The following is a 19,155-nucleotide window of genomic DNA, read 5'->3' as shown; positions in this document are numbered from 1 at the left end:
AAAACAACAAGAACATAACTGCTCACACTCACCATCAGGGTCAGTAGCTCACGTTAGGAGATTCGTTACAGCCGGCAAGTATAAAGGACAGTAAGGAATTGTGGAGCTTGGGATGGAAGAAGGCGTGGCACTGTGGCCAAGGTGACGGGGAGCAAAGGACGGATCCTGTGGTCCCTTCGCTTTCGGGTGTCCCTGCTTTGTGCTGAGCACAGTGGCTCATGGGCTTGGTGCCTCCCTGCAGCCGGGCGGCATCATCTTTGGCCAACTCATGGCGCGTTCTTCAAAATTCCAAATGAAGCCCTACAACTTCGCTTTTCCCCAAGTGAAACAAAGAAGCTAACGGCACTTCCAAGGAAGCGTGCCCCCGCCCCCCCCCCCGGATGCGGTTCATGGAGTGGAGGCGTGGAGATGTGCCACCCACCACCACCCACCTAAGTAACGTGCGAGGTGGGTGCTCCGCGTGGAGGCCTGTATGCATAACAGCCCAACGTGGAAGGATGGAGGCCGTTGTGTTTTACAGAACTCTGCATGGACCACTTGCCCTACACATGACCTTGGATACGTGGGGCAGGAGCAAGTCACGCACCCATTCCACGGACTAGAAGAAACCCCAAAACATTGATGCTTAAAGTATGCCAGGGGAAATCACCACCCCAATAGAATGACATCTTGCCAGGGAAGGGTTCTGAGGCACTCATGGCTCCCTTTTGGAAACATGCCCCCCCCTCCAAAAAAAGTTTATACACAGAGCTGCCACCTCCATCAAACTGAATGGGGAATCTGCCAATCGAGAGGGAAATGTGGCATTGATAGTGAAACTGCCTCGGGGGAGTTTGTTACAAAATGCAGATTGTCATATCAATGTGACTCCAGCCCTGATTCATTAAAAATAGCATCAAGGGTAAGTAAAAATGTTGTGAAGGGGGCCGGAAAGCCTGGCTTGTATGGAGAGCCGTAATTTCCTTACCAACAGTGTCTTGGCTAAAATACCACACACGGTCACTCCTGTAGTATTGATGAGAGACACGACTCAGTTGAGTGGGGGCCAAAAGTATATATATAGGGCCCAACTCGGAGACATCTAATGCTGGGATTTTCATGTCTCTTCACCCACAAGAAAAGCATGGGCTCTGGTCAGAGAGGGGCCATCTGCCTTTGGAAATAGATTTTCACGAATGCACGATTGCCCCTGCATGTGCAAGGCGGTTTGCCATGGCAAGGGGGACAGAATGGTTCTCACTCACAGGAAGTAAGATGGTTTTGACTCCAATCTAGAGATCCATGAACAGGGCATGCACTAAGGCTACACTCAGGGGCATCTCTCCAAGACCCTCCAGGAGTCAAGGAGGAATCTTCCCAGGAGCTTATCAGACAGGAGGCCCAGGCTCAGCAATCAACTTCCCTCTCCTCCCCGCCCCTGAGAAAGTCTTTGTCAGAGGGGAAGGGAGCATCGGGATCGACAGATCCCAGAGTCCACTGCAGGATCAAGCCGGCTTTGTGGAGAGAAGGTCGAAGGCGGTCCGCTAGGCCACTCGCCAGAGGTCACAGCTTGAAGACCCTTCCTGAAGGAGGAGTCCAGTAAAAGCCTGTCGGGGACAGAGGGAAACATCCATTTAGTTGCTTTGTTAGGCTAATTAAGCTTAGAGGATAGTTCCTAGCATTCACACTCCCTTCAGGTGTGAAGAACCCCCTTCCACATGATAATATCCTCTGCAGGGGATATCCTCTCAAAAGCGTTCGCTGAATTGAATGGGTGTCTTTCTGTTCAGATAGTAAACTTTCACACACCTTAGCATACAACTGTGACTTCGCTTAGTAGTCACTTCTGTGACCTTCCATGTGTGCCCGGAGTAATATTGCTCTAATCAACAAAAAATTGAAGGCAATTACTTCCATTTGTCATTTCCCACCTCCTGTAATGAATCAGTCCGGAGCCCCATTAACATGAAGCTGAGAATATTCCATTGCTCCTGAATACACTTCACTATCAATGCTGGTCCCCTTTGGTGGAAATGGTAGCAAATGGACCGCCACCCTGCAGCCAAAGAGGCTTCCTTATAAATGGAAACCACTTCTGTACATCACGGCACACTTTCTTCACCCTCGACAGACTTTTGGGGGTGGGTCTGCGTAGGCCGAGATATTTTGAAAACCCCCGAAGGCTTACGCAGGGCAACCCTACGGCTCTTTAAACTTGCCAGGTACGTCGGTGTTAATCTTGGGTTAGATTTAGTTTTGTATCACGTGTTAATTTGTTCTTTTTAAAACAAAGAAACAAATAAAAAAATTAAGAAATGAAATGAACTAAAAACCAAATGATATCAAGCAGAGAAATTGGCTAATGCTCGGTTCAGTTTCAACGGACACCCGACAGTACTCTAATTAAAACGGGACGTCAAGGAAGGTCAGCGCTAATCTGGTGGAACCCTGAGCTTTTCTATGGGAAAACTCGTCATCTGCGTTTAAAATAAGACTCGAGCCGAATTGGCGGGGGGCGGGGAGGGGGTGGAAGTATGGGGAAAGGACGTGGAAAATTGTCCATTCTTCCTCAAATAATAATAGATGAGATCTTTCTTTTTCTTTTTTTTTAAGGCAGAAAAGGAGAAGGAAAAAAGGGAAAGGAAAAATAATATTCCCGTTGTTACTTAGCGTGTCTCCCGCACCCCAACCGCGCCCTGGATTTCCCTTAAATACCACAACATTCAACTGCTACAGATGATCCTTTGTAGCCCCAGAAACAGTGCCAGTTTGCATGGAACGGAGTTCTCCAAGCGTCTAACTTTGGATCCTAAAGAATCCAGTCTGTTCCCCAAAGTCTGCTGGGGGTGGTTAAGGCTTGCTTGGTAGCCCTTTCCAATTCGGGGAGCTTTTTTTCCCTCTTTTCTTTTCTTTTTCTGGTGTTGGACTGAAGAGGCCTAGCCTAAGTACGCGTGTAGAAGTTCCACCCCAATGGCCATCATCATGAGAGAGCTGAATAAAACAGTTACCGCCAAGTTCTTTGCTATATGTCTCATCGTGTACAAATCTGGCAGGGGGAATTTGGGCTCAAGAGGCTGGTCTCCAATTGTCCCGTCCCCCCATCATCCAATGACCCACTTAAAATGAGCAAGAACAAACGGCCGGATGAACGCACAAGACAGGATACAGAGATGAGCAAGCAAGATAGATTGGGGAGCCGTTAAACCCACTGAAAAGCAGCAAGTCTGCCCTTTGTCCTTGCTCCGGCTTGAGGGTTCAGAGTTGCTAACAAGCAAACACAGCCCAAAAGGAGAGGCACTGGTACGTCTTAACAGCCCACTCATGATTAAATCAAACGCTCAGTTATGCCAAAGTGCAAATTCCACATTTTCCTAAATTGATAAGGTAACGACTTAATTCCCTCCTCTAACAGGAGGAGCTCTGGGGTTTGGAAGGGAGCAGAGCTCTTTATAGGTGGACACAAAAAGAAAAGAATTAATGTTTCTCGTGAAAAACGAGAGTCAAGAGTTTGCAGCAGGTAACAAAAGCTGAAACTATCCTGGCTCAAAGGTGTTGTTGTTTTTAAAAAAGATGCCTGGAAAAGGTTAGGGTCTTTGGCAGAGCCGTTCTGATTTATCCTGGGTGTAATGTTCATTGATTTAGGTTCCAGATTGCACTGTGGGACGGTTTTTACCCTTAAAGCTGGCCTAAAAATGATTGAAAACAAATTTAAAAACCTGCAATTGTCTTCTCACTACAGCACAATTTAAACATGCTGTATGTTTATGCTAGCCAAAGTTAAGAACCCAAACTATGGGTTGAACTTCTAAACAAACAAGCAGACCATGGTTTAGGGTTCCTTGTCTGCTGTCATCTTCAATCCGCTGCACACTCAAATTATAAATTCCTCCCCTCACTTCCATCTCCAGCACGCCACACCCTGTGGGGGTGGAGCAGTGGCCATGGTTTGACAATTCAGTTGTCAGCAAACCATGGTTAGCACAAACCATGGTTTGTAAACCTACTTTGTACTGGGTTGCTGGCCACTTGCAAAATTATGGTTTTGTCAGATCAGGCATAATTTCAAACCATGGTTAGCACAAACCATGGTTTGTAAACCTACATTGTACTGGGTTGCTGGCCGCTTGCAAAATTATGGTTTTGTCAGATAAGGCATCATTTCAAACCATGGTTACGCATCTCTAATTCTCGCTTGGCATGACTGGGGAGAACTATTTCCCTAGGATCCTTGGATATATCTCTGCAGTACCGTTCCTGCTGCCTGATTATGGTGGGTGACAAGGCAAAGCCACATTGGACTCACCCACATTAGCCAGATTTGGACTGCCACAGTTTTAAGTGACAAAGAAAAAACACTCTGCAATTCAGTTTTTCAAAATACTTGTCAAATACATGAATGAGCTATATCAATAACCAAGTCACTGAAAAAAACAGCTGATCTATTATGTTATTTGCTATGGTACCATACACAGATCAAGTCTGGACACAGTGTCTTACAGCCTGGTCCTGAATCCATGATTAGTCATCCTTGCTGATTTTCACAGATTCATGGATTTCTAAATAACTGCGTTTTGGATTGGAGCATCTCTCAGAGTAATGCTACATCCATTCCAAACTTTAAAGCTGGCGATGCAGGCTTTAACCGGGGAGGAAAGATGCATTGTTAGCCTAGTGCAAACTGTTGAGAAATGAAAACGTCGATAGTCCTTCCCAATTTCATTTTAAATAAAAGGTCCACCTTACAGCTCCTTGTGCTTTAAAAAGCTCTTTCGGTCTTACGCCCTTCCTCACTGCACCGAGACTCATGGCCTCTTGCTTGTCGTATTTGGTTTTGTGTCCCACCCAGGGAGAAGTGCGAGGAAAACCAGAGAGCGTGATGGACAGCTGCAGCCACATAGAATCCTGGCAGAGCTTTTACCTGGCCCTGCAATTCTGAGGGTATGCCCTGTAGCCGCCTCTACCACGGCCCCCCCTACCTGATCCTCTTGCTGCCGCCACTGCCGCCGCTGCTACAGGTCCGTAGGCTGCTGCCGGGAAACCTGGCCATGGGGAGAAACAAGAAGGGTAAGAGGAAAGATGCAACGGACAGCCAGCATCACGCCGGCCGCAAGGAGCGGGGCAGGTGAAGGGCGCAACCTGTAGTGGGCGCATGGCAGGCGCAGCGGTGTCCGCCTGGCTTGCGGGTTTTGCATTGGAAGGGGAGGGGTTCTGGGGGTTCTTCGAGTCAAGGTGCTTTCAAGGAGACAGTCCCCCTTCCAAAGAGCAGCTGTGCGCAGCCCATGCTGGACTTGCCGTGGGTTCCTGCCAGCCCTGCAAACTGGAAGGAGGCCATCTAGGACCAAAGCATCTAGGACCAAATGCACTCTAAGAGCCAAGCCACACCATCGGGGAGCCCTAGTCCAGCCTCCCCCCAACCCAGTTTCCTCTAGATGTGTTGGACCACATCTATTATGTCCAACGCATCTAGAGGCAACCAGGTTGGGGAAGGCTGGACTAGGGCTCCAATTCCATCATCTGGAGAGAGGGCTTCCTTGGCTATAGTTGATGCCTCTCCCATCACAAACCAGGGAGTGATGCAGGACGCCAGCACAGCCGTGACTGTACGTGTTCCCCCCTCCCTGCTCCACGGAAGAAGCAGAGGCAGCGCTTCACGTTCTCTTCAACTCAACTCTTGTTTTCCGCGCCCAAAACCAAAGGAGCAGTGGGTTTTCGCGGGAGATGGCGTACGAACGAAGCCCCTGGGTCCAACCGGGAGTCCGTGCGACTCCGGGGCCGCCTTCCCCAGGCCGGTGCCCTCCAGACACGTTGGACCGCAACGCCTATTGTCCCAGGGTTGCGAATGGCCATGCTGGTTGTGAATGATAGGCGTTGAGGTCCAAAACATCTGGACTGAAGCAGCTGGGGGAAGGCTGATGTCGGGGCGGAAAAGCGCCTGGCGTCATGCGTGGGGCAAGCCAAGGCAGGTGAAGGAGCAGGCGTCAACCCTTCTCAAGCTGTACACCCCGTTTATTATAGACGTCGGATCCTCCAACAGCCCCAGTACATAGAGAACATTCAGACAGCTCCTGCCCCACATCAAATGCATTTCTTGCACTCCAATGAGTAGGGGCGCGCGTGCACCACTCACCATTCCAAATGTACACAATGCCCTGGAGTGAGCCTACATCGGGGCATACCAGGAAATTAAAACAATGGTTTGCCCAGACCTGGGCACATGGTGCTCATCAGATGAGGCTGCTAACAGTTAAGCCTACTGGATGGTGGTGGGGTGCTGATGTGGGAGCCCCCCCCCCAAAGAAGGCACAAATCCGGAGTTGATCTTGGTCCCCGCTCTGGGATTTAGGCCTGGACAGGGCAGGCTGGGAGAAAGGGGGCGAAGTTTGTGGCGAGGCCTACACCAAGGGAGGAGTAACGTTCAGAAATGGTGCCCTGCCTCTCCTTTGGGGGCAAAAGCAATAAGGGATGGGCAGCCAAGGATTATCTGTGGCTGCGGAGACAGGGGTCGGGTGGAAAGGCGCTCCGTCCTGCGTTGGTGATGTCCTCTGAGCTCAGAAAGGGAACCTGGCGTCTCAGAAAAGCCCACCTCACACGAGAAGGGAGCTTTTACAGCCCCGACTTTCTTCCCCGGTTCAGATTAAATTCTGAGCAGAAGAAGAACACGCTCCCCCTCCTTTTTAAGGCTGAAACTGCGGCAGGACCAGCGGCAGAGGCGTGCGGGGGTGGTGGGGGTGGAAGCGAGGCGGAACCCCCCACCCCGCATGCAGGCGGTCACCCCGTCCCGATGTGCTGGGTCACAGCATTCTGGGGCACAGAGCAGCGCGGGAGACGCCGTTCTATTGCTTGAAGCATCCAGGCCTTCTATTTCTCCCCTGGAGCAAATTTATAACCACCGTCTTCCATCTAACGGAGCAGCTTTGATTGAATAATGGCAGAAGCAGCCCACTGCAGTACTACGTCCGCCCTGGTCCCCTATTGCCCATCATTTGGGGGAGAAAGAGCGGAAAGGGGGGGACGCGCCTCCGCCTCCTCTTGTCCCCCCATGCCTTTCCGTTGCTGTTCTGGCCCCTGTCGCACCCTCAACATTAAGGAAAGGAAAGCGGGGAGCATGTTTGGCGGACCGAGCAATCCTTTCTCTGAGCTCCAGGTTCGGGAAAATGACTCGGGTTCCTCCGATTTCTCGTCAAAGAATTCGGGTGGTTTCCAAGTTAACCTGAGGTGGGCTGCGGAGACGTTGCCCAGCTCTGCATTGCAACCGCCCATTCCGATCGGGGCGACAAGAGAAAGGGCACACTTCAGAGCGATCGATTCAGCAGCTCATAATCTGGCATTCAGACTACAATATATGAGGACTGGAAATGCAAAAGACGAGAGAGAGAGAGAGAGAGAGAGAGAGAGAGAGAGAGAGAGAGAGAGAGATCCAAAGAACTGAGCCAACTACAAGCCTGCTAACTCTAGTTCTATCACCGTAGCTACATGTATTGCTACCAGGGGGAAATTGGACAGCGGAAGTTAGAGGCTAAAGTGTCTCTAAGCTACTGTAAAATATCAATTAAGAGAGACATACTTGCATTTAAATATGGTAATAAGGCTGTTGGAGAAAAGAAAAAGATTCCAGGTAAATAAATGCAGAGCGACCTCCGGCTGTCCTTTGACACACATGCGCACGCGGGCACCCCGCTGAACATTCCCTCAAAGAGGCTCATCCCATTCCTGCTCTGGGCAAGGGGGATCCGGCCTGCGCTTCAGCACTGGTGGTGACTGGTCACCAAGGTTGGAGGGGCTGGATGGGAAGGAAAGAGGGGCGGGAGCCAAACCGCTTCCAGCGTGTCAACAGGGAACCCTGTGTTGGCTGCAGTGGGGGAGGATTGATTTGATTTGATTTATTACATTTATATACCGCCCCATAGCCGAAGCTCTCTGGGCGGTTTACAGGAGGTCCCCTGTTCTGGCTTTCTCCAACCTGGTGCCTTCCAGATGTATTGGTCTGCAGCTCCCCTCAAGCTGGGAATGATGGGAGTTGAAGTCGTGCTGGCTGAGAACGATGGGGGTCTAACACACCTGGAGGGCACCAGGTTGGGGAAGTGTCCTCTGTCCAATGCGTCCGCTTAGAGACGCGGCCCTACGCTACCAGGTTTTCTTGCCATCGGGATAGGGCCCCAATGGCCGCCTCGGACCACAGAGGAGGTGGGCGAGGGGAAATGAAACAGAGGGTCCTATTGGAGCGAATTTCATGAGCTAAAGGAAGGGGGAGTTGGGGAGATTTTCCCTGGTGCCACTCATCCAGGCCTGCCTGCATGACACCTCTGCCTTCTGGGCGCCACGATGCCAAGTTGGGTCAGCGCAGCGGACGGGGAAACACACGCTTGGACACTTTGAGAGAGGCCAATATTTTTTGACCCTGGCAGCTCTTCTCCAAAGGTTATTGTTTTAACCACCCTAGAGCAGAGGTGCTGAGCCTCTCTCAGCCCGAGGGCCAAATTAAATTTCGGAGCGACTCTCGGGTGGGTGGGTTGCTTTCCTGTGGTGGGTGGTGATTAAGGGCCGGAAGGCCAAAAATACCAGCTTATTTCGGCTTAGAGCTCTTCCGGCCAGCGTCCACGCCTCAGGAGAGGCATTTCAAGGTGTTAGAATGGGGCGGGGGGGGGGGGGCAGGGGAGTGCACAAAAGCACCCAACAACCGATGATCAGGGAAAGGGCGTGCAGCTAGTGGAAGGGGGTGCAGACACCTGGGGAACCTGGGAGGGCTGGATTGGGACCCCAGGTAGTCCAGATTTGACCCCTGGATCTGAGGTTTTGCACCCCTGCCCTGGACAGTACACAGCACGTCCCCTGGGGGCAGCCCAGAACCATTTATTGCTTTCTCACTTTAAAAATAAGTAAATCCTGGCTTTCCTCAAAGGAGATCAGGTCAGCATCCATGGGTCCGATCCCAATTTTGTCCTAACAACCAGCCTGTGAGGTAGGCTGAGCTGAGATACAGCTCAATGTCAACCTGCGACCCTATCCGAGGTCAACCTGCGACTCTGTTTTTATTCTTGCACATCACTTTCTGGGCATTTGCACACCTAACCGTACAGCAGCCGCAAATGATCACAGGAGTTGCTTGAAGGGAGGTCGCCTAGGGTGAAACATAGTCTTGGGGCCCTGGGCAGGCTCCGTGGATAACACAGCGTATTTAAGTATATGGAATACCGACACAAGGCCCCTGTTCTCTGGTTTAGTGCGCCGTATTTAATGTGGATAACTTCATTAATGGTCATGAGCGCCAATTCGCTAAACAGGCAAACTTACTTTAATGGAATGCAAGAGGAACATCTTACAATCTCAGGAAATTACAACCCATCACAGTATCTATAAATGTGATTTACTCTTGCCAAGATTAAGAGCAGAAATAATCAAACACTCATGTAATTCAAACAAAAAGTCCTTTATTACAATATTTAATGAATCATCTAGTACTTAAGCAGGTGGCCTACTCAAATGACATTTCCCTCACTTCCATTTTGGTGTATGTCTTAATTAAATTGTCCAAAAAAAATAAAAAATTAAAAATTACCCGGGAAGCTTACATTCTGCTGGGAGCAAGGCTTTCTTGGCCTCTGGAAGATCTTAGGTGATCCTTTACCAGGTCCGGTCAGCAGAAGGTTCACTCACGTGACGCAACGGATGCTGAGGATGCAAAGTAGCCATCTTGGGCAAATACCTATTTGTGGAAGGAGAACTTCTGAGCCGTTGGCTTCTGTTCGGTTCATGGCAATCAGTGTGGCAGGTTTCCCCCCCCCCCCCTCCATGGCTGTCACACAGTCCTGAATAAATGTAGCTAAGAACAAAGCTCTTCTCTGTGTTGTGTGAAATAAATTCATAGGCAGGATAGACTGCAGCCTGGCCAGGCTTCCTGGGCTGAGTCCTGGGGCCTCTTCTCTCCCACTCAAGGTCCCTGGAGGTGTTTGCCGCTTCTCACAACTTCCTTCATTCTTTCCTTCCTCCGGGACCGTTGGCAGCCATTTGCAAGGCCTTGTTCTGCAGCAGCCAACACGTTTTGAAGCGGGGTGAATGTGCGCAGCAGCGTCTACATTCCCCACTGGAAATTTGAGCTTTGGATGCCCTTGGAAGTCGTCAAGAGTAGCCATCTGGATCTGGGGTACCCCCAAACCACCATCAAAGTTGGGCCTTCCAAAATCACGAGGTCTGGACAGCATATTTATTGGTTGCTGCTTAAGAGGTAGGAAGCCGTTGCCTTTTTACAGACGGTCAAGGCACGGTCTAATACAAGATGGAAGACTATAAGGACAATGTTCAGAGACACCGTTCAGGGATGATGCTTAAAAGACCTAGTCCAGTGCTGTCCAGCTCTTTGCCTTTGCAAAGAGCCCCTGCAAATCCCCCCCTCCTCGGGGTGACTTAAGAGGTTTCTTTTATCAAAATACATTTTGTGACCCCGGCGATGAAAGGCACATTTCAAAGAAGGCCCAGAGCCACCTGCCTCATGCGGCTCAGCTGCTTCAGCTGCCAGGGCCTCCAGGAAAAGAGCGTGCAGTTTGGTCCATGCCACATCCCGTTCCCCAGCCCAGCCGGGGCTCCGGCCGCCACCCCTCGCCTCCAGTTGATCGGCTGCGACGTCCTTCCCAAATGAATGCAAACGCAATGCTGACAACGCAGATGCGGCTTCCTGTTCCAGTGGGTGTTTTGGGCAGATGCGTGAAAAATTCACCCGCAAACTCGAGAGCCGTTCTCTGCCTGGCGCCAAGTTCCAGACAAATGAGATTACTCATATGTGGCGCGGTGCAGCCAGATTTTCCGGCCCATTAGATGTAAGAAGTGGGGGAGGAGGACAGCTGGGCGCAAGGCGGAGAAGGCGCCTCATGTGCTCGTTAAACACCGGTGGCTCACGCAGCAGACGCATCTCACCTTCGATGGCCAGCTTATATTTTCCACTCACTCAAAAAGTAGCATCTTGTTCCTGGGAAAACGCACCTCACCATCAGAGAGAAGCCGTCTGTTGCAGTTGGGCGTTCCGCGTTGTCACAGAAACCTGTTTGGATACATTCCCTAGAGTGCAAGAGCCCTGGAAGGTAGGTTTATTATTATCTCCATATTGTCAGAACAAGCAGATGAGGTAGCTCAAAAGCAGCCCAGTGTGTGCTTGAGCAATAAAAAGAAGATCCCAGGCCCTGACTTCATAGAATCATAGAATAGCAGAGTTGGAAGGGGCCTACAAGGCCATCGAGTCCAACCCCCTGCTCAATGCAAGAATCCACCCTAAAGCATCCCAGACAGATGCTTGTCCAGCTGCCTCTTGAAGGCCTCTAGGGTGGGAAGAGCCCACAACCTCCCTAGGTCACTGGTTCCATTGTCGTACTGCTCTAACAGTCAGAAGTTTTTCCTGATGTCCAGCTGGAATCTGGCTTCCTTTAACTTGAGCCGATTATTCCGTGTCCTGCACTCTGGGAGGATCGAGAAGAGATCCTGGCCCTCCTCTGTGTGACAACCTTTTAAGTATTTGAAGAGTGTGATCACATCTCCGCTCAATCTTCTCTTCGCCAGGCTAAACATGCCCAGTTCTTTCAGTCTCTTTTCATAGGGCTTTGATAGCTGCATTGCTACCCTGCAGATTCCTGAAGTGAGGGAGCTTCCATACAGAAGAGAACTAAGACCTAAGCAGACGGTCAAGAGCTCCAAAAGAAACTCTCCAAACTGGGTGAAGAGGCAACCCAATGGCAAGTCACGGAGTGATGACGCCGTTATACAAATTTATGGCGAGAGCACGCTTAGAACGATGTGTACAGTCCTGGTCGCTCCATCTCAGAAACAATGTCGTAGAGCCGGAGGAGTTGCTGGAAAGGACGACCAAACCCACCCTGCATGGAAAAGCCAATGTGTCTATGGTTCCTCAGTTTTGAAAAGAAAGATGGAATGTGGGGAGGACATGATAAGAGGTTTAGAAAATTATGCAAGGTGTGGAGAAATGGGAAAGAGAGACACGTTTTCTCCCTCTCATAGAATACTAGAACATCACCCGATGGAACTGATTGGCGGGATATTCATTACCGGCAGTAGAAAGGACTTCTAAAGGTAATTGGCTTATAGAATTACGAGAAGATATGGAGATGCGGCTAGCTTAGATGGCTTTCAAAGAGGATGAGACAAAGCCATGAAGAGGTTTATCAACAGGTCAGTCACAAAAGCTAAAGGAGACCCTCACATTCAGAGGTGGCATGCCTCTAAGTACCAGATACTGGGGACATATAACTGGGGAGGGCTGTTGATCCTGTGACCTGCTTGAGGGCTTCCTAGAGGCATCCAGTTGGCCAACGTGGGGAAGAAGATCCTGGGCCTTTGGACCGATCCAGCAGTGCTCTTCTGTGGTTATGCTACAAGAGCAACTACGTATTTATAGAGAGAGCTTTTCCTAAGCATTTAGATGGTTTCACATAATGTCATCTCCATGACAAAGATCACTTGTTCCTTACAAAATGTGACTGTCGTTGCCTTTGGGACTTCCTGCAAATGGCCTCCAAAAATGGTCCAGCCCAGTAACAGGACCAGGAGGCCCTGCATGAGACGGAGCGCAGGCCGCCTCAGGGGACACGGTGACAAATCCCCTGAAGAACCTGCTCATGTGGCAGATGGAGCCAGTAAGCTCAAGTCAAATGGAGGTGAGGACAGATGCCCATTGGACAGGCTTGGCTCCTGGCCCGGAGCCTGCAGGGAGCCTCCACGCGTCGGCCAGCACAACCAGAGTTCCATTCGAGCCTGTGAACGGCGACCCTGGCTTTAACAGATTACAGGCAGACCCTTCCAGGAACGGTACTCTGGTGCCAGGGCAGCTGGGACTCTCTCTTGGTTTTCATGTGTCTCCAAGCACAACCTTGGTGGCCTTTTTCAGGGCTTGGCTGAGGGCCGAACTGGACATCAAGGTGGCAGAGGAGGAACGTTTTGTCCTAATCATGTAGAAAGAGCTGGGGGGGGGGGCATGTAGGGTTCATTATTTTTGTAAAGCACCAAATGGGGTACATCGCTGAGTTCCAAGAGCTTCCGCTGCGCACACATGCACATGTGCACACCAGGCCCTCTCTGCAAATGTTTTCCCCACACCTGAGCACATTTCCACTGTCAGAGCTTGGCTGAGAAAAGTGCCTGGGAAGAAGGGGGGGCAGAGTTGGGCGGGGGGGGCAGGGGGAAAGGGGAAGGAAGGTCCTGGACTCCCCAATGGCATATTCTTTTTTCTGCTAATAAATAAATAAAACATGGAGCCCCATTCCCTACTCCTGTGTCAGGGGTGGGGAAATCCTTTCGCCCCGAGGGCCGAATTTTCGGAGACATTCTCGTGGGCAGCAGGCCAAACACCAAAGCGAATTGTAGCTTCAAGCTCTTAGTGCTGAGGAAAGGCACCTCGTCCTTTTAGAATGGGGGGAAACTGCGCAAAAGACCACACGCCATCAAACCATCGGTAGTTGGGGAGCAAAGGGGTAGGGCCAGGGGAAACCCAGAGGGCCGGATTGGGCCCCAGAGGGGTTGGATTGGGCCCCGGGGGGCCCCACCCGTTCTATGGGGTTGTGGCAAATCCGTGTTTCAGTGCTGCTGCCGTCACTTCTAGGTTGATGAGCAGCACCACTAAGCCCGCAGCTGGGCGTCCCAACCAGGGGGTGGGGAGCACAACCCAACCCGCCGCCGGAAGGAAGTTTTGCTGAGCCAAGGGACGCCGCGGAGGGACCCACGTCGCCCTCATCCAAAGGCCCAGGAGCTCCTGCTCCGGACGGAGAGGGCCCTCCAGCGCTTTGCGTGCCTTGCGCTTCCAATTGCCAAGAGGAAAACAAGCCGGAGCCGTTCAGAAGCACTAAAGTGGATTTAGGCCTTCCAATTAGTGGATATTTTACAATTAGTGTTTTGAATGGGCTCCGGCGCTGCCCGGGAAAGCCCCCAGGATTCTGTTCAATTTCACGCTGCCTTTATTTGTCAGCGAGAGCGAAAGCCCACATTTAAAGTCCAATTTTTCACAGATCATATTCCCCCTCCCCTCCCAGCCCCGGTTCCTGCATCAACAGCCTCCCTAACTACTCAAGCCGCCGTACCGGGGAGAAGGACGCATCTGGTTTTGACGACGATGCCCTAAGGTCCCAATTTATGAGAGCGGCTCTCCACGCGAAAGTGTTCTCCCCAACACACAAACAACCGCACGAGGGGAGAGAGAGGAAAAGAAGGGAAAGCGTGGCCAACAAGCCGTCATAGTCATGGTGTGGGATATATACATGATTAATTCACTTCTGACCTCTCACTAAATTTGACTGATTTAAAATCACCAACTGTTTCCACTCCTGGGCTAGGAGAGCATATGATCTGCCCTTTTAGGAAGCAGCTATGTTCATAAATGCCTAATAATTTTAAAAATAAGTGGTGTAGTGGCTAAGGTGTTGGACTGGGAGTCGGGAGATCCGGGTTCTAGTCCCCACTCGGCCACGGAAACCCACTGGGTGACTTTGGGCCAGTCACAGACATTCAGGCCAACGTACCTCACAGGGTTGTTGTTGTGAGGATAAAATGGAGTGGAGGAGGATTATGTACGCCGCTTTGGGTTTCTTGGAGGAAAAAAGGTGGGATATAAATGTAATTAATTAATTAATTAATTAATCCAAAAGCTAGATTGCTGATTGGTACATCCCACAAAGACCATAACACTGGTCTTAAAGGAATAGTGATGGCTGCCTATATGCTTCCGGTTGGAATTCAAGGTGCTGGTAATGACGTTTAAAGCCCTAAACGGCTTGGGACCTCGATACTTGAGGGAGCGCCTCTCCTTATATATGCCCGCCCGAGACCTGAGATCTGTTGGAGGAGCCCTCCTCCGTGTCCCACAAAGGCGAGACATATGCTACGGCGGGATGTGGGAGAGGGCCTTCTCTGTTGTGGCACCCCGACTGTGGATTGCCCGACTGGCACCGCCGCTGGCCTCATTTCGGTGCCAAGTTAAGACATGGCTTTTTAACAAAGCCTTTGATGGCTAAATTCACACTGTTTTAATTGTTTCTACTGCTTTTAAATTCTATACTGATTTTAGCTGTGTATATTTATAGTTTTATACTGTTTGTATGATTTTATCTGTATGTTGCGCTGAGAGCCCAGTGATGTAGGGTGGGATACAAACGTTTTAATAAATAAAATTTAAAAATACCTTATTACAGTTAAAGCAAAACCTGATCTTCTGAAAATCACATACCGCTAACATTTTGACACCTGTCTTTTCTGTACGTTTTTTGCTTCTATTTGACTTATGTTTAGTCGTAGCTAATAGTTTGCTAGACTGAGCTCCATTGCCAACAAGGTTTGTACTCCAACAAGGTTTAGGTTTTTGTATGTGCAGGAATGAATCAGAAATATGAAGAGAATTTTACTTTTGAGAAGTATGCAGTGAACTGAAGTGACTTGAGTTAAAGTCCATACTAAGCAACTGTTTTCAAATGTTTTGTTTCACTTCTGAAACTTAGCTTTATTTTATAGCCTCTAATAAATCCCCGCTAGGAAGTGTTGCAATTGGTTGTGTCAGTGGCAACTCCTGTGTTCTCCATGAGTATATTTTATCTCCCCAGGATCTCTTCTCGATCCTCCCAGAGAGCAGGACACGGAATAACGGGCTCAAGTTACAGGAAGCCAGATTCCGGCTGGACATCAGGAAAAGCTTCCTGACAGTTAGAGCAGTATGACAATGGAACCAGTGACCTAGGGAGGTTGTGGGCTCTCCCACACTAGAGGCCTTCAAGAGGCAGCTGGACAGCCACCTGTCAGGGCTGCTTTAAGGTGGATTCCTGCATTGAGCGGGGGGTTGGACTCAATGGCCTTATAGGTCTCTTCCAATTCTACTATTCTATGATTCTATATATCAGGCAGTTCAAAATGATCTGCTGTTGGACTCCAGCTCCCATAATCCACTGGCTGTGCTGGCGGGGGCTGTTGGGAGTTGGAGTCTAATGACATCTAGTGGGCCACAAATTTCTCACCCTTGTTCACGAAACCAGTGCTGCCTGCACTGACTGGCAGCAGCTCTGCAAGGGGCAGGAGAGGATCCCTCTTTTTACCTGTTACCTGGTTGTTTTACTGGTGATGCTGAGGCCTTCCGAATGCAAATTAAATGCTCTACAACAGAGCTAGAAACCCTCCCCGCCTGTGAACTTAGCTAAATGGATTTAATTCTATCTTCTGTCGGAGAGTTGACTTAAGCCTGGAGTTCTTTGTGAATCAACACTGGCTATCTAGATGGATGGCTCTGTTTCGGATATCACCTGTTGTTTTAATTATTACTTTGAATCATCGGTCACTTGTGAATCAATCCTATTAGACTGCATTGATTGGAACGTTATCCTTTAGATTTAATTCGAGGCACGGTCCAGCTAAACTTAAGCACTTTCAAGCCCTGTAGTTTCCACTCGGAGAAAGGTAAGCACCCGCTTAACTCTTTCAGCGACTGTCTATTTTTTTTTGGCTGGAATAATTTGTTTGACATCTCTGATGGAATCTAGGGGAACAAACCCGACAGAAAGAAGTCCTGCAACTCCCAGCATCCCCCGCACCAGCATGGGTCCTGGCTGGGGAATGCTGGATGTTGTAGGACTTTTTTTTGTGTCTAAACATGCAAAGAATTGCACCCGAGAATTGATTCTTCTCAAGGCCCAGACCTTTGAGTACAGAAGCCCGAACTTCCAAATCACACACATATAAACCCTTCTATACATTGTTTTTATTTTACGCACACATTCAGATCCCTGCTAGTGGAGCCTGTGAGTGGTACTGGTTCTGTTCCAGTTCAGGGGAAAAAATAAAGGTTAAGCTCACCACCCCCTCAAAATAACGTTTCATTTATTTCAGGTGTTTTTTTAATTAAGAAGGTAAGTTAGTGGGTTTGTTCCTATAAAGTGTTTTTTAATGTCTCCGTGCAAAGGCTTTGGGGGGGGGATTTTTATGGTGAGATGGGTGGCTTAAATGATTACTGCTCTGTTTTTCATGTTAATATTTGTTTAAATATTGTTTAATAGTATCTTGTACGCAGCCTTGGGAGAATATTGCTATTTTAAAAGGCAGTTTCGACAGCTTTCAAATAAATAAATAAATAAATTTGACTGAACGGTGCCTATATTTTGGGGTGGAAATAAAATCACAGATGGGGAAGGGTACCTGAATGTCATCAAGTCCAGCCCCCTGCTCGATCCAGGAAATCCATCCCCAACACATGGCTCACAAGCCCATGCTTGAAGACCTCCAGGGAGGGAAAGCCCACCCACCCACCTTTAAATGTGAGTTATCTTTTCTTTGTTCTGAATATAATTCTTTAAAAGCCCTAGATGCCTCTAAATAGCCAAGGCCAGCTGTATAGCATTAACCTTTACTTTGCCATTGTGCTCCCAAACAGGGATTAAATATGATGGCAAAGGTTTCGAATGGACTTGGGCTTTAAGGGGGGGAAATATCAATAGAGTGAATCGTTTTAGCCCAGGCCTAATTTACATGGCAAGTCCACGGCTTAGAAAGGGTTGCCCTTTAGTGGCCAACAGCCGTGATGGATATGAAGCGAAACAGAATCTGCTGCCTGGAATTCACAGCATAAGACCTTTCATATGTCACAAAAGACGCGGCATGCGGAGAATTCTTTTTCATCGTCTGAAATTTCAGCTATATTTCTTAAAGGGAGATGCAAAAGGATTGGGGGAGCACCAATGTTCTCATCGATTTTATCCTTTTAAATACCGCTTCCCCCTCCCCACACCCCCAACCCCTCTCAGAGAATATGTCATCTTCAAAACATCAGCCAGCGGCTGAGTTCGAACAATATTATCCGCATTAGAAAAATGGTAAAGCAAAGAATTCAAGAATTGGTTGCAGGCTGAACAGAGGGAAAGAAAAACAAAGCCAAAAAAAGAAAGAAAACATCTGATAACCTTTTTCCCCAAACAAAAGTTACTAGTTCTTTTGATCGGCCCAGAAAAGAGTTAAGGGGCTCTCCTCTGTTATTGCAAATGGAGGTGTTCTTTCATGATTCCTTTTATCAGGCTGGGTTAAGGCTACATTTGGAAGAAGCAAAAGCAAACACAGGAAATATCTAGGGTGTGATATTATTACGGGCAATTTACGTTAAAAACCAGTACATTGATTTACAATCCTTGGGCAAACATGAAATACTACTGCTGGTTTTCTTTCTGCCCCAAATCGGTAATCTGCACAGCTCCAGCACAGTTGTAATTTCTCCGGAATGCCATATTAAAATTGCCACTGCAAGAGTTACAACAAATAACCATCTCAGGGCCTGGTGATGTATGAACACCCCAGCAGAAGTTACACGTACTGGTGATGCTGTCTGACAAGGCTGTGACTCCGGTGCATCCCTCCCATCAGATACGTGGTTGTTCACAAGACACAGAAGGAAACCAAGACCAAGAGGGAACGTGTGGTTTGATCACGACCCTCCCGTGAGATCCCAGCTGAGCTAAAATATAAATGTGGTTTTCTCAGGTCCACCTGCAAACATATTGCTGAAAGGGCTTTGCTATGGAGTGGACAGGGATAACCTGGCTTCAGTTGTCCATGCTCTGGTAACCTCCAAATTAGATTACTGCAATGCGCTCTACATGGGGCTGCCTTTGGAGACAGTTCGGAAGCTGCAGCTTGTGCAAAATGCAGCAACCAGATTGATAACCGAAACCAGAAGGTTCGAACATATAAGACCGATTCTGGCCCGCTTGCATTGGCTGCCTATACGTTTCCGAACCCAATTCAAGGTGCTGGTTTTAACCTATAAAGCCTTACACGGTTTGGGACCACAATACCTGACAGAATGCCTCTCCCGACGTGAATATACCCATACACTACGCTCAACATCTAAGGTCCTCCTCTGAGGGAAGCTCAGAGGATGGCAACAAGGGAGAGGGCCTTCTCAGTGGTGGCCCCCCGACTCTGGAATGATCTTCCCGACGAGGCTCGCCTGGCGCCAACATTGTTATCTTTTCAGCGCCAGGTTAAGACTTTTCTCTTCTCTCAGGCAGTTAACAACATATGCTGAATTTTTAATTGACCCCAGAATAGTTGTTTTAAATCGATATTGTTTTGAAATCAATATTCTTTTTTATGCTTTTGATGGTTTTAAAATTTTTGTATATCTGTTTTTAATGTTCACTGTTTTTAGCTGTTGTAAAC

The 19,155-nt window shown here is 48.9% G+C and overlaps 1 protein-coding gene across 14 annotated transcripts in view; it reads right to left on the bottom strand.

The window, feature by feature from the left end:
• The window catches only part of MSI2 (musashi RNA binding protein 2), a 529,178-nt gene that overhangs the window by 48,807 nt on the left and 461,216 nt on the right, over window positions 1–19,155 (bottom strand). For 11 of the 14 annotated variants that reach the window (XM_063146636.1, XM_063146638.1, XM_063146640.1 and 8 more), the window contains one exon: window positions 4,956–5,018. The exons of the other annotated variants lie outside the window; for them this stretch is intronic. In XM_063146636.1, the coding sequence (XP_063002706.1) occupies window positions 4,956–5,018 (63 nt within the window). The remainder of the gene's footprint in view (window positions 1–4,955; window positions 5,019–19,155) is intronic. 14 annotated transcript variants of the gene reach the window in all.

Source organism: Elgaria multicarinata, chromosome 22 (genome assembly GCF_023053635.1).
Source record: "Elgaria multicarinata webbii isolate HBS135686 ecotype San Diego chromosome 22, rElgMul1.1.pri, whole genome shotgun sequence".
Lineage (NCBI taxonomy): Eukaryota > Metazoa > Chordata > Lepidosauria > Squamata > Anguidae > Elgaria > Elgaria multicarinata.
The sequence above is the reverse complement of the archived record's forward strand: the minus strand, read 5'-3'. Positions and strand labels throughout refer to the sequence as shown.